Raw genomic sequence first — 23,593 nt, forward strand, 5'->3', positions numbered from 1 at the left:
GTAAAAAGACTACAGGTCATTCACAAGTAACCATTGAAGCCGTGCAAGAATGTTGCTAATATCTACCAGCAGTTTTGGATTTTTGCGATTCAGGTGTTTGCAAGTTTACTGCGACCACAAGCTGCAACCCCATTCATTCCAATGGCAGCTCCTCTAAACTGTGACCTTTGGTTGCGAGACACCTGTCACGTCCAAAATTACCGTGTAGATGTATCCTTAGGGTGGCGTCTCAATGGGGCTAGATGATTGCTGAAAGCCAACAAGAAATCATGATATGCACTAGGAATAGTGCGTTTTTCAGTGTTTTACATCACTTTTAGGCCTCATGCACACGACCGTTGTGAGCATCCGAGGCAGTTGTTCCGTTTTCAGTTTTTTTTTCCGCGGACCCATTGACTTTCAATGGGTCCGTGGAAAAATCTGAAAATGCACCGTTTGGCTTCCGCGTCCGTGATCCGTTTTTCCAGTCCGTGAAAAAAAATATGACCTGTCCTATTTTTTTCCACTGACAACGGTTCCACGGACCCATTCATGTCAATGGGTCAGTGAAAAATCACGGATGCACACAAGATAGTCATCCGCGTCCGTGATCCGTGTCTGTTTTTCCTATCATTTTCAATGCAAACTTGACTTAGTTTTTTTTTTCACTTTTCATGTCCGTGGATCCTCCAAAAATCAAGGAAGACCCACAGAAGAAAAACGGTCACAGATCACGGAACAACGGAAATCCGTTTTGAGGACCGCGAAAAAAAATGGTCGTGTGCATGAGGCCTAAGTGTTGTTTATTTTTTTTTTGGGGGGGGGGGGGGGCGTTTGGGTCTATGGTTCAAAGGATGTCAAACCATCCGCCCACTACTGTCTATAGTTTTTTTCTGTTTTTCTTCAAAATGGAGCGTGCCATGTAGGTATGCCATTTTTTTCAGGCATTTCCCATAGACTCCATAGGAAAAAGAAAATACATGTCAACTAGAAAAACATTACTAAAAAGGTTGTAAAAAAGTGGCTTCAGCCCTTTCCAGGACAGAAAATAGTAAAAGTATTAAAAAAAAAAAAACGTACTGGAGAGTGACAGCATATAAATAAATAAAAACTGGAGTAACTCCGTGTGCATTCAGTTTGCATATGTCCGTTCCGCAAAAAAACAGAACATGTCCTATTATCTGCATAACGGACAAGAATAGTACTGCTCTATTAGGTGCCAGCTGTTTTATTCTGCAAAATACAGAATGCACACGGATGTCATCCATATTTTTTGCGGATCAGTGTTTTGCAGACCACAAAATAAACGATCGTGTGCCAGAGGCCTAAAGCCTCATGCAGTTGTCCGTGGAACACAGTCCGTGAGATACCGGACTGGCATTGCAGGAGCGCACGGTGTCATTGGTTGCTATGCAGTGTTCCACGGACATCTGCATGAGGCTTTACTCTGCGATCCTGGCCGCAACAGCTGTCCCACAACCGGTGTCACTGTGTAGCCATTGGTTGGGTTAAATTTAACTAGGGCTGCACGATATATCGCAAAAGTAATCGAATCGCGATAATCGGCAAATGCGATTTGGCGATTCGGCCGACCCGAAAATGCCGCGATTATATATTAAGGGGCCCCTATTGATATAAAGTCCTCTGTCCTATTGATAACAGGTCCAGCCTCTGTACTTACTTTCACGATGAATGCACTGCAGCGACGAGCGGGAGCGAGCGAGGCAGCCGGCCGGACCGTGACTGACGTCACTTAGTCACGCTCCTGCTTCCTGAATTAAGTGGGAGGAGAGTGACAGTGACGTCAGCCACGCGCCGGCCGGCTCGCTCTCTGCCGCTCTCTGCACTGCAGTGCATTCATAGTGAAAGTACAGAGGCTGGCCATTTTATGAATAGGAGAGTTATGTGAGCAGTTTAGGACACATGAGGGGACACATAGGGCCATGAGGGGGACCAGCATAAGATGCTATGTGTGTCTTATGCTGGCCCTCCGCAGGTCCCCCACAACAGGGCCCTCCGCAGGTCCCCCACAACAGGGCCCTCCGCAGGTCCCCCACAACAGGGCCCTCCGCAGGTCCCCCACAACAGGGCCCTCCGCAGGTCCCCCACAACAGGGCCCTCCGCAGGTCCCCCACATAACAGCGCCATCCGCAGATCCCCCATAACTATGTCATACCCAGCCGCGTCAGCGGCTCATATGGGAAAATCCAAGCAAATAGACCTCTAGCACAATTCCCTTAAAATATCGCATCGCACATCGTTATCGCAATTTTTAGGGGCCTAATCGCACAAAATTCCCATATCGTGCAGCCCTAAATTTAACCATGAGTGGTCGTAGCTGACCACACATTCATTGTCTGGAGAAAGGTGGGATTTGAAGATTTTTCATCCATGAACAATGGATGTTTGAAGGAACATTCTCAGAAGGATCATTGGTCCTTTGCTATCACAGAACATGCATGGCATGAATGACTGTACTGGCCAATAAGGACTAAAATGTGCAAAGCTGAGATGTCGAAACGACCATTCGTTCAAACCATGGGCCGATTACTGAGTGTTCAGAGTTCAGTCTTGGTACCGTTGCCACATTGGAGACTGAGGAATACTTTTTTTTCCTTTTTTATTCGAAATCTTGATATTTTTTTTTCCCATTTAAAAAGAAATCCCACATCAACCATGCTTGTGCTCCAAACCATTTCTAGCCATCCAATAATCACGATTTAGGCTACTTTCACTCTAGCGTTTTTACTGGATCCGGCAGGGTTCAGTGAAAACGCTTCCGTTACTGATAATACAACCATCTGCATCCATTATGAACGGATCCGGTTGTATCATCTGTAACATACTCAAGACGGATCAGTCATGAACTCCATTGAAAGTCAATGGGGGACGGATCTGTTTTCTATTGTGGCAGAGAAAACGGATCCGTCCCCATTGACTTACATTGGGGTCATGCCGGATCCGTCTTGCTCCGCATCCCAGGACATAAAGCAAACTACAACATGTTGCGGTTTGTTCTCTCCGGTCTAGGAATGCAACTAAATGGAAAGGAATGCATTTTGGAGCTTTCCATTCTGTTCATTCCACATTGACAATGAATGGGGACAAAACTGATGCTTTTTTTTCGGGTATTGAGCCCCTGTGACAGATCTCAATACCGGAAAACTAAAACGCTAGGTGTGAAAGTACCCTAAAATCAGATAATATGAAACACAAATTTACTTATACAAGAAAAAGAGAAAAAAAATCTATGCAAAACCGTCAACACTGAACCCTAACGTCTGACAATTCAGTTCTGGTCAACCAAACCGTATAGATATTGATCCATGCATGTGGCCACAGCAACTACTACTTATCAGCGTCTCGGCTCATTCAATCAGCTTTGTCTGCATCCTTATACAAAGCTGATTATATATGAACACTGCTAGACTCATGGGAGCCAGGGTGCCTAATACCAGCACGTATTACAATCCAATTATACCTATATAATCAACTTCCTTCTAAATACTATACCTACTGCCTGACAGGAGTATTAAAAGGGGACTAACATATTGAAGGTGTTTACTACCAGAGAAAAATACGACGTTGGAAGGCAGTCTGAGGGTAGGTTCACACAAAGTTTCTTTGGAGGATTTGAAGCAGATTTTCCTCCAGGTTTTTCAGCCAAAGCCAGAAGTAGATCCGGAACGAATCAGATCTAAAAAGGAAGAACTTGCGCTTCTCCTTCCTCCACTTCTGCAGGAAAATATGCCTCAAAACCTCCTCCAAAAGAACTCCATGTGAACCTACCCTAAGGGGTTCTTCACACAAATTAGTTTTGTCCATGGCAGTTTTTTTTTTTTACTAAAAACCACCACAAAATAAAAAAAAATTTATGCATTTTTGCCCATGTAACGTGCTTTACCATCTGTTGCGGTTATTTTTGTTCCTTTTTTTTGTTTTAGACACTATTAAAAAATGGCAACACACTGTACAGTTTTTTTTTATTACCACTTAAAAAACAAGTGGAAAAACGCGTTCCTAAAGCATGCTGCGATTTAAAAAACAATGCCACTGAAAAACGATTACAAAAAAACCCGTTTGAGCTTACTTTTGTCTAAAAAGCTCAGCAAGAAATGTAGCAAAAATGCCACAAAAACATCCAAAAACAACATTGTAACACGTTATCCAACTTTTTTACAAAATTTAGGAATGCTGGATGACAAAATCTGTGTTGGTTGTAACCGGTCATATTTGGTTTCCCCAGCCTTTTCAGAAACACAAGTAAGGAAAGGTTAAATAATCATAATAATAATAATAATAATAATAATAATAAAAAACTAATCAGTACAAATCAAACCGTAGTACAGAATGTCTTTAAAACCAAAGCCTGTCCTCAGGGACTACAAAAGAGGGTTATTTTGCTCCCTTTGGCAAGGAAGGTGTTAATACGGTGCACTAGTACAACACACAACGGGGCAGCCTACCGACTTCCTACAAAAACACCATTTTTGCCTGCACGCTTTACAAAAGCAGTTTTCTCCAGATCGCTCACACTCGCGGCAGACCGTGTGGATTACACAACTGCTGGCTTTTTTTGTGCCCCTAGGTAATTTTTTTCAATCTCTCTTTATAAATGCAGCTGCTTTAAATTCTCTAATTTGGTTTCTGGTGATTTTTATCGGGCAGGACAATAACATTTTGTTTTCAGGTACAATAGATTCACCTCTAATCTGACTCGCACATCAGAGACTTGAGCAGCCAAAGAGTCTTTTATAAGAGCTGCAAATTCTTGAAATATCAGGGATTTGGAAGAGAGAAGCAAAGTGAAAGCGTAGGGGGGAGCAAGAACGATGCTGAAGTAGAAGATAAGATCCTCCAGCCCACCCAGTCTTTACTTGAAACACCCTAGCGGCTTATCAGTGCTGGACAAATCCCAGGGGCCGGGCAGCCAACCTGCCAAGAAATCAGCTACTGGTGCTTGGATTTTGGGACGGTTTGTTTCTTTTTATCATTGTATATGCTTTTCTTATCATTAGGCCACTAGATAAGCTCCTAGAGATGACCAACTTTTTCCATCGGAGTACAAATACCATGTAAATGAAGATGCTCATCTAAATTTTTGATGGCAAAGGCAGTATGGAAAGGTTGAAAGGTGGACATCATTTTCTTAGGGTCCTATTAGACCAGCGGATATTTTCTTATTAAAGGGGTTCTCCAGGAATTAAGACAATGAAAATACTTAAATTATTAATATCTTCCCAAATACCTTTCATTACTTATAATGGCTCATTTTCTCTAGTGAGCAATCATTAGGAGAAATAAAATGGCCGCCGTCCTATTAGTCACTCAAAACATGTCTTAATCACACAGGAGGACAAGTTACTTCACAACACTGAGGTAAAGAGCTACCTCATCCTCCTCTACTTGTCGGGGATTATGATCCTGAATACAGCTGATCAAATGAATCTCTGTAGGAATAGAGTTCATGAAGAGACATGAAGTACAGAGAAGACGTGGGGATGTGGCTAATGAGCAGCACTTGTATGCAGTCTCCATTATTACAGTCTGTCCTGTCCGTCCTCTCTGTACTTCATGTCTCCTCATGAACTCCATTCCTACAGAGATTCAGCTGAATATCTTATCAGCTGTATTCCAGTTCATAATCCCCGACAAGTAGAAGAGGAGGCAGCTTTTTAGCTCAGTGTTCTGAAGTACCTTGTGTGATTAGGACAGGTTTTGTGTGTACTAATAGGACGGCGGCCATTTTATTGCTCCCTAGGAGAAAACTAGCCATTATAACTAACAAAAGGTATCTGGGAATATATTTATAATAAAAGGAATATTTAAGTATTTTCATTTTCTTAATTCCCGGAGAATCCCTTTAACGAGCAGCAATCAATTTAGAGAGTGTCATCTGCATTCAAAAGATGTTCAATTAGAGTGCCAGCACACAACACTGCTGGGCTGCGTTTTCAGTGCAGCAAAAAATAAAAATAAAAATGCACCCGGTTTTTGCAACAATATAGCTGCATTTATGATGTGTTTTTCCAGCAAAGGGAGAAGGCACAGCAAAACTGAATTATCTTAATTGCATAATATAGTTACATTAAAGTAATTCAGTTTTGCTTTCCCTTTGCTGAAAGAAAAACACTCCAAAAACACAAACACAAACGCAAATATTGTCAGCGCCCTTGCACAAAATAATAATTGCTGAATATTGTTCACTGAAAAAACTGATCTGGCACCATTGACTTAGGGCTCATGCACACGACCGTGTGCTGGCCGGGCCCGTGCTGCAGACCCCAAATTGCAGTCTGCAATGCAAGGCCACCGACCGTGGGGCAGCCGCATGTGGACCCATTCACTTGAATGGGGTCCGCTATCCGCATCTGACTGTCCGAACACTCCGTTCCGCATCTCCCGGATTGCGGACCCATTCAAGTGGCGTATTTTTTGTCCGGCATGGGAACGCAACCAAACAAACGGAACATAACACATTCTGGTTGCATTCCGTTCAGTTGTCCTCTGGTTTTGAGATCCTATGACGGAAAGGAAAACCCTTATGTGAAAGTAGCCTTCCTTACCTTTTGACTGCCCCCACTGCTCTAGCGCCTGCCACTCTAGTGTTCCCCACTGTCTCAGCCTTTGCTTATGGGGACGCAGAGGGCAGTACTTGGCTGCAGCAGTGTCGCCAATGCAATGTTATCACTGCAGCCCAGAAGTGGAGAACACCAAAACAGAAAGCAATGGATTCAAAAGGTACGACTTCCTTATGACACCGCTGCCTGCCTTTTTCCAATTTTTTTTATAATCTCAGACAACCCCTGAGAAAGGTCATAGTGCCATGCAGTACGGTATAATGCACCTGCCATGCTGTGCAAAAAAGCACTAGAAGCAGGGTCATGCCCAAAGTGTCACAATATCACTAATGTGTGAAAAGCTTATACAAAAATTGTCTCTCGACATTCAAAAATGGTACTGGACTCTTTGAATTTATTGTTTTCTGTAGTGGAAGATATTGGGGAAAAGGTGTATGAATATATCCTACTAGATGGCTGCTGCTCATGTCAAAACCTCTGAAAACTACAACTCCCAGCATTCACACTTGCCCAGCTGTTCTCAGAATTCCCACAGACATGACTGGAGCATGATGGGACGTACTCCACATGAGCAAATGGCTTAATTCAATGCACTAACATGAAGATCTGTAAATTATGGAAGAGAAGGGCACCCATGTTCTTGCCTACGGTAGAAATCACCCTGACATCAGAAGTGTCACATATCTGCAGGTTTCCACTCTCTGCACATGGCTGGAATACAAACTGGCGCACATAAGACAAACCCATTCTAAATACATAGAGTAATGGCTGATCATCAGCACTGACAGATAGAAGGGGATATGGAGGAGCTCAGATTTCTACCACATCTAGGAGTTCAGACAAAAGCAGGATAAAACGAGGCTTACATCCCGTTTCTCGTGCTCTGGCATCCACCGCTCTAAAAGGAGCAACCGGAGTGGGTGGCATATTATGACAGATAAACCTTTCCTCAGCTGTGATAATAATATTTAAGAGGTTTTCTGCTAGTAGCTGTCGGTATGTACGGAGGAAGACCGGAAATGTCAAGCATTCGTACACAGAAAACACCTGTCTACTTTCCTTCTATGATTCCCGACTGCAAGATGATACTTATGGCCCGTTTACACAACGGCATTTTGGTGCGGACACCCTGCCAAAGTGATGTCAGGGGCTGCGCGTTGTCTGCCTCAATGGGAAGCAGTGCTGCAGTTTGCGGGTCAGCGGTTAAAACCCGCGACTGTGCCAACAAGGGACATGTCTCTTCTTGATACCGTGCGCGGACAGACACCGCCCGGAGCCACGGCAGGTGACGGCTTGCGGTTTAGCTCCATTCAATGAAACTAAGCTATGAGTGGGTCCACGGCATCCAAAGCCAACACGACAGGAACCATGGTGGTCAATATGTGCAGTGTGAAAGGGGTCCTTAAAGTATAACCGTCGTATTTTTATTTAATTTTTTGAGTATTGGATTGTGGTGATTAATATCACCTTGGTGGCCCTATTTAAACTTTTCACTGGGTATTCAATTACCCCTTAATTCCACAGTTTTGTTCCCAGTACTGCCTACTTTTACCTGTGCTTAAAATAGGGTTGCTAGGCATGGTCCGTCTTCCTGTTGATAGACGGAGCACGCAACGTGCAGGGTCACATTACTCACAGCCAGGGACTGTAAGTAAATGATTAAAGCCAGGTCCTCCCCAGCTCCTGATAACAGTGCCTGGGATGTGTGCACTTCTCCCTGTCCCTGCGCTTGGCAGACGCTCCCTCACTCAGCAGAGCTGGAGAATGCAGAGTTGGAGCAGTGCACAACAGGGAAGGGAGATCTGCCATCTGCTCAGTGTATAAATGAAAGCAACATGTGGCAAGAGGACCCCTTTGTGCTGCAGGAGATTAACCCTTTAGGGGGGAGGGCTCTGGTTACTGACACTTTTGGGGGGCTATTGTTACTGGCTAGTGAGGGCAGGTGGGATTAGCCTCAGGGTGAGGGCAGTGGCGGCCATCTTAACTGAATAGTAAAATTGCAGTTTTATGCAGACTGGGTGCTAAGGGCTGAATCTTATTAAATATGGGGTAAGTCAGTCTAATAGTAACTGATTCTGGAATATCATGTTATTAGTAACTACATATATGAAAATAAAATTAGGGTCTAAATGTGACAGTTATCCTTTAAGAGGAGTTTAAAAGGCCCGATTATTGGGGATGAACGTTCCTGATACTCTGCCAGCCTAAAGGTGTCACCAATCATCCAATAAACAAGCAAGACACTTGTTCATCAGGCAATTGCTCATCCCCATACTGTGGAGGAGATTGCTACGTGTAAATGCAGAGCTTCACCTCCACTGACAAGCAGGCAATGGTCGGGAAGGATCGCTTCCTTACTGACAACTGTGCGCTCGATCGCTGCATGTAAGGGTGCACACAGATGGCTATGCTTTTGACGGACAGTGGCCAGTTCTCAAGAGACCACTAAACACTGCCAATGAGATCTCAGCACCATCAACACATTGTAGTCATTCTGCACGGATCTACACATTTTGTTAAAGAGGACCTGTCACTATTCCAGACATGTCTGTTAACTACTTGCATTCTCCATGCAAAAACCATTCTGCAGCATCTGGTCAAAAAACGCTGTTGTTCAATTACTCAGTTATTGCTACTAGAAGTTTATTAATGACTCAAAACTCCCGTGTTTTTTTTACAGGCGGAACCATTCATTTCAATGGGGCTTGAAAAAAACGGAAATTACTCCCGTGTGCATTCCGTGTCCGTATGTCCGTTCCGCAAAAAAATAGAACCTGTCCTATTCTTGTCTGTTCTGCGGACAAGGACAGCCATTGTTACAAAATACATAGAGCCATGTGCATGAGACCTTAGTGTTCGCAGGCATCAACGCTATCAGAACACACACATTATCAGCACTATGGTCACACTGGATGAGTACCATTTACTCAGGGCAAGGGTTAAACAATTCCTTACTGCAATCATTAGGACTCCCATAGGAAATCATAGAAAATGAAGTGTCATCCGCACATTCCAGGAGACATTTTCCCATGACTGACGAGCACGCTGATCACTTTATTACGTGCCATGCTTGGAACCACATTTAAAGTAGAGCCGCAGATGGAAGCCACTAAAACGTGCTGGCACATGGCCTGTAGTCTCCATATGACACGTACATGTAGACAGCCAATCACACCAATCTAGAGAGCGTAATACGGCACCTCCAGTAAGCGAGTCCCCCCCCCCACTTCAGCCCAGAGGTGGAGGCTGACCTCAGGCTGAAGTCACAGGAAGTTCTGCCCATTCTTTCCCTCAGCTTCTTCAATGGAGGCTTTTATGTGGAGCAGCCAATCGGAGTGCGGCCATAGAGTGCAGTCTATGAATGAGGGTGGGGGGTGGATCATGAAGGGGGGTCAGTACAGTCCTTTCTTCCAGACCCTTTCAGGAATGCCAAGAATTCCAGGATTTTGCATTATTTTCAGAGTGGGGGAGAGGAAGAGGATGGCTGAGGAAATAACCCTTTGGCTCCATGGCTTTCTGTTGAAAAGCACTTTGTCATTGTCAAATCCGACAGCGCAGAACAATAAATATTAGCAAACTGGAAGAAAAGCGTCACCACCGTTTAAGCATCTGCTGTAATAGAGAATGGAGGGGATGATACAGTCTTCACTTGTGAATGAAATGAAAATACCACCATATAGGCATCTAGATTACCGTATTTATTTCCTACCTAATGGGAAAAGTACAGATACAACACAGTATTATTTTATGGCGGTTACTGGTATACCATCTATATAACCTGCATTCGTTAGCAACCCTAAAAATTTTGAAGAAAATAGAAATTTGAGATGGATTTCCCTATCGGCATTGGACGCATTTACACCGAAATTACAGTATACCTGTACACAGTTCTTTAGCGTTTGACTTATTACGGAGCGCTGTTCTCTACAGAGTAAAGGGTTAATCAAATTTCCACGTTGTATCTAGAAGAACAGAAGTGACATAGATAGATAGATAGATAGATAGATAGATAGATAGATAGATAGATAGAGAGAGACGACAGCAACTGGGAAGGTCTGGGTCAGCCCCCTTTTCTAAAATTCATATCCTCACCTACACTTTGGTTTAACTTGATAAACTTATGTCTTTTTTTCTAAACTGCATTAACCATGTAATTAAATATTTTAAAAAAGCCTATGAAAAACGTATTTTTCTTAAGCGGAGGCAGATTCGCAGGGGTCAAGGAACCACCTGTTTATGGACTGGTTGTACTGGCACCCTGTGTCCACCCCCGGAATGGTTAAACTTTTCTACATCTGTAGAGGATTTAGATGTCCTCTCCTATACTGTGCGCCTATTGCTTAGGTTCCTATCTAAGAGAAATGGTCTCACGTGTGGGAAATCAGACATTTACTAACGGATCGGTGGCAGAAGTCTGACACTCAGATCTCTGCTGTGGATGCGGTTTCATGTGCCGTGGACACGCATTAGGATTAGCTCCAAACCTGTCCACTAGTTTTCTATCAGAACCCACGAGAATAAGCAGCTACTTTTCGCATTTATTTTGTGGACATCTTTACTCATGAAACCCTGACCGTTCTTTTTAAAGGCCTGTGTTCACCTTTGCGTCGGAGGCTCCGTTCAGGGCCCTCATTGAAGATTCTGTCAAAAATGTCGGGCTCCCTAACTGAAACCTGTTGGACCCCATTTTAATCAGTAGTGTCCGCCTGGCACGGTTTGTCTCTGAAGCACCACCTCCATTATGTTTCTTGTTCTACTCCTATAACAGACAGGACAGCGAAAACAGCAGCGCTGGTGTGAACACCGCTTCAGGTGCCTAAAAAATAAAAGGTCTTGAACACATTCTGCAGGGGACAGGAGGGTTATTCTTCTGATTTGTTCTATTTTAGGCAAGAGATTGACCAGGAGCTAGTTAAGGGATAGGGCATGATCTTAATTAATTTCTCAGTTTTTATTCTAATGAGACACTTTTCGGATGTGAGATTTATGCGAATAGTTAACTGCCTCGCACCGCAAACTATGCTGGTGCTATATAAGCAAGTCAACATTACAATGGGATGCACGGTGGCTCCGTGGTTAGCGCTGGGGTCCTAGGTTCGAATCCGACCAAGGACAACATCTGCATGGAGTTTGTACGTTCTCCCCATTATGCGTGGCTTTCTTCCGGGTGTTCAAGCTTCCTCCCACACTCCAAAGACATACTGACAGGGAACTCAGATTGTGAGCCCCATTGGGGATAATGTGATGCTAATGTCCATAAAGGGCTGCGGAATATGTCAGCGCTATAGAAGTGAGTGTAATAAATAAATAAGTTACAGAAACAAGAAGATGCACAAGCAGCAGAAAGATCAGTTATAACGAGATAAAAAGGTAATACATCGATATAATAGGAAAATGGAAATGTGGGCTAAACACAAATTTTGTGTTACTCATGGAACATCAGAACTGAAGAAATAAAAGACACCCGGGGAATGCGCAAATGGTCCTCCTTGCAAAACCATGCAGGATTTCCATAAAGACTACAGAAATGTCCTTCCCCCTGCAGTGAGGAACCTCATGGCTTTCCTCTACAGAAACTTTTCCTAAGCAAAACAATTGCAAGGCTGAAATCTTTAGAAAGTCGTTTTAGGGCAGACCTTCCCTCTTACTAGGAGACTCCCAGCATTCCAGTAGTAGAAGAAAAAATAAAAAATAAATTTAAACCTAAATGATGTCAATAAAGCAGAACCCAGCCGCCCATGTGTCCAAAAGACACCTATGCCAGGGCGGAGAGCCAAGAGATCTGACTCGAATGCTTTGTTTATAGAAAAGCGCAGGAGCCCCCCTGGCCACATCCTTGGGTAGCGGGTCTGATGGGATAAACAGTGGGTAATACACATGCTTTGTAGATGTGAAAATATGGGCAGGGACAAGTCTCTGTCTGCAGGATCTTCAAAGCCGACACCTCCTATTAGGAGAAAAAGCTGCCAGAAAATTTCTGAGATGACATGCATGCCATGAAAAGGGTTCCCTGCTAACCAAACACCCCTGCAATCCCAGATTAGGACCCAATAGAAGCCAGATAAACTGGTGATCTAGTTCAGCGCAGCTCCGAACACAGCCCAGAAACAACACCATGCGGCAGATAAGGTCTGCGCTCCACCAGGGAGCGTGTGGAGCACAGCTGGCTTCAGGCACAGACTCCAGTCTGGGAGGAATCTGCTAATGTGAAGAAGAAGTTATAGCAGAAATAGTTCTCAAATCGAGGCAATTTCCTCTGCGAAACTGCAAGGGCACGAGCAGGACAGCAAGCTCCTTCCTGGCATCCAGACTAAGGACCTTTTCAATTCAGCCAAAAAAAAAAAATAGGATAGACGCTCTTCATTAGGGTCACGTGAGATTTTTAGCCTCTGTGTTTAAGTGGCTTCATTGAGAAACAAGCAGTGCCACCAACGCAGATACAACCAAAACGATTAGCCCCTAACTGGTCTGCTGCCGACACTGCAGAGAGGCATTGTTACATGGTCCTCGAGTCACAGAGGAGGAAAATCCAAGAGCAGTTACTGTACGACACAGAGCCAGCCCACCGAGTGATGGCCTATGCCAAGAATGCAAACAACAAAGCAGGAGGCCAACCTGAGCCCCTCGATAAGAGCTGGAGCTGGGTGAAGAGACTGACTCAGAACAAAACAGAAGGAGATGAGCGGGGATCATCCATAAAATGGTTCACCGGGGGTCGACAAATCGCTGTAGACTTTGGAAGCCGGCCAAATGACTCCAGGAACCAGCGAGACATTTATAATAGCTGGGCAACAGGAACGTTCATTCAGCTATACAGAGAAGAACCCCAAGGATGGGTTCACACGTGACTGATTGGCTGCAGATTTCAGTGCAGCATTGTACAGTACCAGCAAATAAATGCGTTATTAGAAATTCTCAGTCACACGTGGCAGAATGAACTGTGGCGCAGATTTTCAATTTGCAGCATGCCAAATTTACACAGCGGGCTCCACCCTTTCCAATGCAAAGAATGAAAATGCATCTAATATGCATTTCAGCAAAAAAAAAAAGGCAAACACACCATTTGTTGCGGGTTTTTTCTGGTGCAGATTACAAGCGGAAACAGGTTTTCTGCTGTAGAAAATCCGCAGTTAAACAGTCACATATGAACCCAGCCTAAAGGGTTAGCACCAGTCGTACATTCCTAGATACCCTAGAGCAGTGATGGCGAACCTATGGCACGGGTGCCAGAGGCGGCACTCAGAGCCCTCTCTGTGGGCACCCGCACTCTGGAAAAAGTCTATGGTCTACCAATATGCCTTAGACTTTTCCTGCCATTCATCAGCGCAGGGCGCACTATGAACAGCACAGGCAGCACACTGAATGTAGGCAGGCTATTATAGCTAAATGATAAAGTACATAGAGGATATACTACACTGGACTGTAGTATTGAGGGTAAATTGCCGTGCTGGCACTTTGCTATAAATAAGTGGGTTTTGGGTGGCAGTTTGGGCACTCGACCTCTAAAAGGTTCACCATCACTGCCCTAGAGGGGTCCTGCAGCAACAGGTTTCACTTCCTTACATTATACAAATAGGACATAGTTGATGGCATTCTAGATAGATATGAGATCGGTTAGATGGATATCAGACAGATACAGATTAGGCTACTTTCACACTGGCGTTTTGGCTTTCCGTTTCAGAGATCCGTTCAGGGCTCTCACACGCGGTCCAAAACGGATCAGTTTTACCCTAACGCATTCTGAATGGAATGCGTCAGTTTTACCCTAACGCTCTGGAGGCTGCTTGCAACGTTTTGGTGTCCATCTGACGAAACTAAGCCAAATCTGACACAATCTAAGTCAATGGGGACGGATCCGTTTTCTATGACACAATAACGTCTTGGCTATGTTAAAGATAATACAAATGGATACGTTCTGAACGGATCCGTCTGTGCAGATCCATGACGGATCCGCACCAAACGGGAGTGTGAAAGTAGAGATAGATAGATAGATGCCTCATTGAGCTGGGCTGAATCGTTGCGACTGGGGAAATAAATGGGTCTAACACCCTTCACTGATATTGGAGTGCTGCCTTGATAGATAGATAGATAGATAGATAGATAGATAGATAGATAGATAGATAGATAGATAGATAGATAGATAGGCAGGCAGAGATTATATTAGTTAATTAATGGCTATAAAAAAAATATATATATATTACAAAAATAAGAATAAATGACAATTTGACAGATTCGCATTTTGTACAATGGCTGTCAGACATTTTCAGAATGAACCCACTGTATCTTCCCTATAGTGATAAGACAGCCAGTCATTATATAGAAGTGGGCTGACGGTTGAAGAACAGCTGACTGAATGATCACCTTGCTGAGGGCGGCCACACACCTTTTTGTCCATATCGGCCATTACAGTCATTCATACTGGCCATGCTCGTTGAATCACAAGCTAACAATCTTTCTGGGAAAGTTCTTTCAATGATCCTTCACTGAACAAAAGGTCTATCATATGGAAAATTTCAAGCATGGCAGGCTTCTTTCTTAGACTACTTTTATCAGTCATTTAGGTGACTGATAACAGTCGTCTAAAACAATCTTCTGAGGTTAAATTCCGCACGACAAATGATTGTTTTGGCTGACATGATGCAGTCTAATGTCTAGTTGTGTCACTCCTCCAAACAACTTTACCACAAAAGCTGGGGTAAGAAGCTGTGGCTATTATCTTTCATATACCAGTTATTTATTGAGGTTCCGACTTCCCACCATTGCAGAACACTACAGATACGATGCTCATACACATCCGATAACATCGGGGTCCACCGACAATCTTGTTGGGCGGGGAAACCAGATTAGGCATGTTACAATTCAACATGTCCCATGCTTTTTTTGTGCTGACACCAGAAGTGTCTAGAAGCGAAGACCACACTTATCTAGGGGTCCATGTACATAGGGGGGCGGCCACTGCCAGATCACCCGCTTGCCATCAGCAAGCTAACTTATGTGTGTAACCAGATTTAGCTTATCTAAAAGCTTGGAATAAGCCTTTAGAGACTTGGGAATAAAGTTATGGCTAAAACTTTACCTTTAGGGTACGACCACACGGTCAGGTTTCTGCATGCAGTTTTGGAAGCCAAAATCAGGATGGATCATAAAAAGGAGAGAAGTTATGTTATAAAGGACAGACACGACTTCTTTTTAAATTTACTCTTGGTTTTGGCTTCCAAAACTGCATCAAGAAACCAGACCACGTGGCTGTACCCTCAGACTTTAATTAAGGGGGGGGGGGGGAAAAAACATTTCCAAAAGACAAATCAGACAGCTTTATGCTGCAAGTTTTCTTGGTCACTGGTAGATCTGGTGGTACCACCTATGGTTGTAAAGGTTTGGTTTGTACCGATCGTTAATGGCCGACTGTAGTCTTCTGTAACCAAAAAAACTGCAGTGTTTACCCCAAAACAGATATGCCCCTTGATTTGCCAGGATGGGGTGCTTACATTTTGAGGCATGTAATAGCCGTCTTCCACCTTGAACTGGGGACCACTCCCTAGGGGTTGAGCCACAGTCCTACAACTGCTCATTTATTTCAGAAGACTATAAAGAGCTCGTGATTATGTTCAATAACGTGACCATTATTTGCAGAAAAGTTGGAAACAGACAGAAAAATGGTGCATATTAAATACACCAAAATATTCTAATAGAACCCTGGCATATGGACATTTATCCTAAATCCTTACCATGCTTTAATCAACCAACAAGGGAATATAATATTAATAGTTCCCTCTACACCCAGCAAGCAGGACTTTAGAGCTGAGGGCATTTGCCCCTAGAGTTTTATGGTAATCTGGACCAGAAACAGGACTTTGAATGCATTTTATTTTTTTATAGGAAAAAACTGATCTCAAAAGCAAGTCCAACTAGTATTCTGCCAGTTCAACCCCCTCCGAATCAGAGCCCATAAACGGAGGAATTACACATCACAAAAAAGGGCAATTATTAAAGGGTTGATAGTTTCACATTAACATATAAAATATTCAATCATGAACGACAGACATCTCACAACCGCGCAATTTGTCTTATTATAAAAAGGAAAACTAGTTTCACACAGCTGGGCAACATACCTACCTACCTACCATATAAAACACTAGAAAAGAGGATAAATGGTACTTTTAGAAATACTGCATTATATTGTGATAAGTCCAATAATCTGAAGAGGTCAAGGGGGGCAGGGGGGGGGGATTCCTTTATTCACCAGTGCAACGTTTCAGACCACTTTTGGGACTTTTTTCAAGCAATTTTTTGTTTTATATACCGGTGAAATTCGAAAAATTAGAACATCATGGAAAAGTCCATTTATTTCAGTAATGCAAATGAAAAGGAATTGCATTAATGCAGCTTAAAATTAGAATTTTGTGAAAAGGTTCAATATTCTAGGCTCAAAGTGTCACACTGTAGTCAGCTAATTAATCCATACCCCCTGAGCAAATGGTACCTCAAAATTGTGACTTTGGGGTTTCATAAGCGGTAATCCATAATCATCCAAATTATAACAAATAAAGGCTTGAAATATCTCGCTTTGCATGTAACGAGTCTATCTCATATGTTAGTTTCACCTTTTAAGTTGCATTACTGAAATAAACGATATTCGAGTTTCACGTGTGTGCGTATGTGCGTATATATATATATTTTACAGACAGCCCTTTATTTTTCTTCTGTTAATCACAAAGTATTAGACTAAATGTATTTCTCTCCCCAATATCAAATAGGGCATAAGAATTATCACTCAAACAGTAAAATAGCGAAATCTCTCTATAAAATCCAATAAACTTTTCACTGTCCTCAGTGGCAGAGATTTATTTCGACCACTTACATACATGACCAGTCAGAAGCCCGGTTGTTAGGACAGTACGATATCCTTCTTTACAGTCTAGTAAAGCTGGACTTCACAATCAGTCGCTGCTATACGGTTCCTGACCGCTAAGTACGTACACAGATATTCCCTTATTATCTAGAAAGTGGGCAACTGAAAACTAACTAGAAAGGGGAAAAAGGCAGATAGTAATACAATATCACAAAAAACATCATTTTTTGCATGTTTTCTTACATGGTCATAGGTTTATTCGTTTATTTTTGTTGTAAACTTCAAAAATTTAATATTTACAGTCTCCAGATTTCATAAAACTGTAAATATATCAAAAATATAAGTTTTTCTCTTTGCCGACGTATAACCTATCCCTATAAATCAGTAGCTAGAAAGTTAGATAATCCTTGTATTATTCCAGACTAAATACAGAAAATACCTCACGCAACAACAACCTGCGCCAATCAACTACGGAAACAGAGGACGTTTTCTCGCTTGTAACATGATGCGGTTTTCTAAACCATACATGTTCTAATTTACCACATGGTAGAAATGTGACCAAAGCTCATACTTCAAGCGCGTGTGGGACAGCATCAAATACATAGGAATAAATAAAGATGCTCTTAAAAAAAAAAAATACTGAATATCGGGCAACCCGTCTACAACTTTCTCCTCTGCAATAAGGAAGGGGGCAAAGAAATTAGCAGAACGAAAAGAGGACACCGCAACTGATTGGTTAGGATATATTCGAGGCAAAGCTGTTTACCAGCACATGGCTATTCTCAATCCCTATATTAGGGCGGAAAAGCGTCTAAAAAATGTTTATAGAAGCCAAAAGACCGAGAAAGTAATATAAAAATATTTAAAAAAAGACTGTACAAAGATGTCATTGTGGAGAAAGAACAAGAAAAACAAATACTATTTTATCAGTGACCGACGAGGCTTACTAACAGATGGTATAGAATGGTTAGAAGATCACAAACTGCATCAAACCAAGTCACATATGTCACTAAAAAACACAGTAAATGGCCAAGCAATGCAAGAAAGAAATCATATACATACATATTGGACACCATCGCATGTAAAAAAAAAAAAAAAAAGATACAACTTTCTTTATTATAGATGACTTAAAAATAATAACCGAAAACATATGGTAATTTCTTGTTTTACTAGTTTAGGGCAAAAAACACTAAAAAAATAAACTGTAAGGCTCGTTTCACAGTCTTTATGTTTTTACCAAGTTTCATAGCAGTCTTTTAGCAACTTTTTTGCTGCTTCTTTTTCCCGTGGACAGATGTTACTTTATTAAAGTCTATGGTGTGTTATGAAATGCACTATCCACACCCAAGGCTTTTTTTTTTGCTATGAGTTTTTGGGGTATTTTTCCCTTACTAAACGCAGCATGCTCTAGGTGAGCAGTTTTTCTGGCATTTTCTTTCCCGTTAGGCACCTCTACAAGAGTTGAGAATCGCCCCTTTAAAAACTGCCTAAAAAAAAAAAAAAAAAAAAAACACCCCTTTACTACAAAAAAAGCCTAAAAACAAAAAACATGTATTGTTTATAAGTTCTGCATCCAGTATGATTTTTACTTCAAGACCCGGGCAAGTTGTAAAATGTGCCTATATTTATAGTGTATAGATTAGTATATATTCTACACGGTCATGTTGAACCTCCACCTGTTGAGTTTGTGTATTCTACAGATAAAGATTAAAACCCTCCCCAGCACAGAGCTGAGAAAAACAATCCTGCGTCTTCCTACTCCTCGCCCCTTGGAGAACTAGGTAGAGCTTGTAAACAAGGAGGTAGTAAGTGCGTAGCACAGGGTAAGCCAGGACCACCGGTCGCACGCCACTCCCCCCCGATGATGAAAGCATCAGGTCTCAAACACAAAGGACCTTTATAAATCAAACCAAGGAGGCACCAGAGCAAAATCCTTCCTGCGGCCACATGGATCAGTAATGGACAGAATGCAAGACCCCCCCAGATCACCCAAAAAAAAAAATGCCATTTTCACCGTTAGGATTTCATTTCTATTTCACAGGTCGTTGGAAGACCCCCATTATTTCAGAGACAAGCAATGGCTATGGGACCCCACACAATACCCCCGTCTGTAAGAGACCAATGAAGAGATGCTTCATTTCCTACACCACTAAAAATAACAGCCAGCTATAAAATAAAAATAACACATTAACTCCTCGTCTGCCATGCACTCAGGTAGCCTTTCTTCGTGTCTGAGAGTAAACACGGGAAAGCAACCACATCAGCCTAATCCCCAGACACAAGGCTGAAACCAGAACGCTTGCGCTGTGTCACAGCTAATCCAGGACTACTGTATATAGTCTGGGCCTCCCCGACAAATAATAGCGCAGCCATTGTATACAGAGCAGACTTCTGGTCCATGTTGACAGAGCACTTGACGAGTGTAGTAATACAGGGACTATGAATGGACTGCAGCACCATGTAGGAATCATAAAATGTCCTTGGCTGAGAAGCTTACGCTCCACGTTTGAGGGCTATATACAGCGCCATATGTACTGGGGCTTACACAGTGCTATGAGGCACTATTGGAAAGATGCAATTGTTCTTCAACGTGAAGACGTAATGCATGTTTGTGGGGGGGGGGGGGGGGGTTAGCAAAAATTCCATTACTGAATCATCCCAAATTTTAGTACAATCATGTCCATAATGACTAGAGGCCACACCCCATATTTAGTAAGGCCACAAATCATCAGACACCTACCAAACCTTCAGCCTCCCACATACGTTACTCAACGGATCCCAACAACTTATAGTAATCCACCATTTTGTGACCGCAACGTCGGCGCCGCGGTCTAAGCTATTCTTGCCACAACCCGAGGAAGCCAAAGCCCACCACCAACAATATAGAACAGGACCAAAGATGGGCTACCATAACGGTGGAAGGTCTCACAGATGAAACTTATCAGGCACTTAATGTGTCCAACCTCAAGGAGAGAAGGGGGGCATGATCGAAAGGACTTAGGAGGGAAGGAAAAGGGAACCTGCAATTACAGCAGTTGAGGGAGAGGAGAAGCAAGGTGAGAAGACAATATTTACTGCTTGAGTAGTAGATGTCTGGATCAACCTTCCAGCAGATATGGTTGGGAGCTCATCAGTAAACGAATGCAGAGCTGCCTGGTATAAACTTCTGTCTATCCAAAGGAAATAACAGGAGGGCAGACAAGATGGACCAGGAGTCACCACAGCCTTCAAGGTCTTGTCTATAGGCATCAGAACCAATCTAAAGCAGATCGGTGGTAGAAGAACCTTACGTAATAAGAGGTCCTATACTGGAACTAACCTCCCCCGAGTCCTGCTACCAGGTGACCTGGCGTGACTGCTCCTCATCCAGCAGAGACCACATGGTCACACCTGGTCCAGCCACGAACAGCATTCTATCAACTACTGATCTGGCAGGGTATGCCCGTCTCACAAATGCTAGGCAGACTAAATTGTGGTGGGTACCCTACAAAACATCGTGTCCCCCGCTGAACATATAAACCCCACCGTGTGATAGGACAACGACTCTCCTCCACACGTATGTACGTGAACGCACCCAAGATGCGGGCGATAAAGTCGTGAACATGGAGACCTCCTTCTAGAAACGGCTGATAACTGGGAGCAAGAGAGTGACCCTTAGTGCGCAGTAAGTGACTACGGAGGCTGGAAAGAGAAGGGTGCCGCTATCAGACAGCCATGACGCCCACGCTGGAGATACACAGAAAACATCTGCTGCAACCATAACCCGACACCAAAGTCAAGTATTTCCCCTCATTTCTGGCAAGACGGTCTAATTAACGGACGAGCCCTAGTCTCTAGGAGGGGTATTTACACAGCACGTATGTGGCGGCACGGTCACCACAACCAGAATCCGTGTAGACCCCACCGTGCCATCAGCCCCCTCCTCCAGGTGACACAAGGACAATAGAGCCAAAATAACCAGACTGCTCCGTCATTACAATCATCTCACGTATGACGGCACAGCGGGCACGGATGGGCAGGTGACCGATCGCGTCGAGGAGCCCATGGCTTGTAACCCATCGGGCGCCGCTACGCCTCCATGCCCTGCTGGGACCAGACACACACAGGACCTAATGGACTCCAATGGTCGGCCACCTGTTGCTGTGACACTACAACACCCAGCATGTGCAGCCAGAGGGCGCATGCTGGGCGTAGTAGTCTCCCCAGCAGCCCAGACCTGCTCCTCCACGTGTGTGAGCAGGACACCACCAGCAGGGCAGACCAGACAGTCTCCCACGGGGGGAGGAGAGGGGCAGACACCCGAACCAGACACTCACCTTTCCCACCCAGGGGCCCCAGGCACTGGCCCGGGCACAGGCACAGCAGCAGCAGTAGGAGCAGGGGGACCCCCGATATCCAGGCCGGAGCCCCCCAGCCCGATCCGGCCTTCATCTCCACAGAAGTGTAGTATCCGTCACTCCGATCACATCCACAGCAGCCCCAAAGTGCCCGGGATAAAGATGGCGGCCGGAGCCCACACACACACACTGACCCGACAGGCGGCTAACGGGTGTACAGTTCGCGCACCGTGACCTTGCCCGGTCCCCCCGGGAGAATGTGGGGGGGTTGTTCTTTGGTTCAGCCCCGGGATGACACAGAGCAGCGTGACCCGAGATGAGGGAGGAGGTTGTGACCCCAGATACCTCCCCTGTGATAGAAGGGGCGCAGTCACGTGACGCAGACGCCCGCGGGTGTAGTAGTAGTAGTAATAATAGTAATCGCCTGTCGTAGTGTAGATTAAACGCGAGGGCTCCGGGTCAGCAGCACCGCCGCCGCTCAGACGTCAGGGACAGGCAGCAGACACCCGCAATGTACGGCGGCAGCAGCAGCAGCTCCGAGTCCTCAGCCTCCATGTCACCCGCCTCACTCCGGGAGCTAAGCCCGCAGGAGGCCGCTGCGGGACCAATGAATGGAAGTCTTGCCCCCCGCCGCCGGCCCCCTACTCCCGGGCCGATGAAGGTCACAGTAGACGAGCTAGGCGGTGAGCGGGACGGTCAGTCAGCGAGCGGGCTCGGGGTGCTGCGGGTGTCCGGCTGCGGCGCTCGCATTGTGTGATCCCTCTCTCTGCCTCTGTGTGACGTTAATGCTGTAAACAAGAGCCTGAGACGCCGCACACTCACATATACACACAGGCGCGGGCGGCGGCAAAACCCGGACTGGAGGCAGGCGCCAGCCACAGAGCCGCTCCACTACACGGCTAGACGTAGGGCTGCTCTGCTACCCCAGCAACTACTGCGGCTCTGCTACCACACAGAGTACTACACATACTACCACAGATACTGCTGCGGCTCTGCTACCACACAGAGTACTACACATACTACCACAGAAACTACTGCGGCTCTGCTACCACACAGAGTACTACACATACTACCACAGAAACTGCTGCGGCTCTGCTACCACACAGAGTACTACTGCGGCTCTGCTACCACACAGAGTACTACTGCGGCTCTGCTACCACACAGTACTACACATACTACCACAGAAACTACTGCGGCTCTGCTACCACACAGAGTACTACACATACTATCACAGAAACTACTGCGGCTCTGCTACCACACAGAGTACCACAGAAACTACTGCGGCTCTGCTACCACACAGAGTACTACACATACTACCACAGAAACTACTGCGGCTCTGCTACCACACAGAGTACTACACATACTACCACAGAAACTACTGCGGCTCTGCTACCACACAGAGTACTACACATACTACCACAGCAACTACTTCTGCTCTGCTACCACACATACTACCCCAGAAACTACTGCGGCTCTGCTACCACACAGTACTACACATACTACCACAGAAACTACTGCGGCTCTGCTACCACACAGAGTACTACACATACTACCACAGCAACTACTGCTGCTCTGCTACCACACATACTACCCCAGAAACTACTGCGGCTCTGCTACCACACAGTACTACACATACTACCACAGAAACTGCTGCGGCTCTGCTACCACACAGTACTACACATACTACCACAGAAACTACTGCGGCTCTGCTACCACACAGTACTACACATACTACCACAGAAACTACTGCGGCTCTGCTACCACACAGAGTACTACACATACTACCACAGAAACTACTGCGGCTCTGCTACCACACAGAGTACTACACATACTACCACAGAAAC

At 44.5% G+C, this 23,593-nt stretch overlaps 1 protein-coding gene across 2 annotated transcripts in view; it reads right to left on the reverse strand.

Moving 5' to 3' along the window:
• Positions 1 to 22,554, reverse strand: part of IGF1R (insulin like growth factor 1 receptor) — a 195,769-nt gene extending 173,215 nt beyond the window's left edge. The window contains exon 1 of one of the 2 annotated variants that reach the window (XM_040414218.1): positions 21,729 to 22,554. In XM_040414218.1, the coding sequence (XP_040270152.1) occupies positions 21,729 to 21,843 (115 nt within the window). In that variant the 5' untranslated portion in view covers positions 21,844 to 22,554. Of the gene's footprint in view, positions 1 to 6,545; positions 6,657 to 21,728 lie in introns of those variants that run through there. The other variant, XM_040414219.1, reaches the window with a different exon arrangement.
• Between the last annotated feature and the right edge of the window lie 1,039 nt (positions 22,555 to 23,593).

Source organism: Bufo bufo, chromosome 1, assembly GCF_905171765.1.
Source record: "Bufo bufo chromosome 1, aBufBuf1.1, whole genome shotgun sequence".
Taxonomy (NCBI): domain Eukaryota; kingdom Metazoa; phylum Chordata; class Amphibia; order Anura; family Bufonidae; genus Bufo; species Bufo bufo.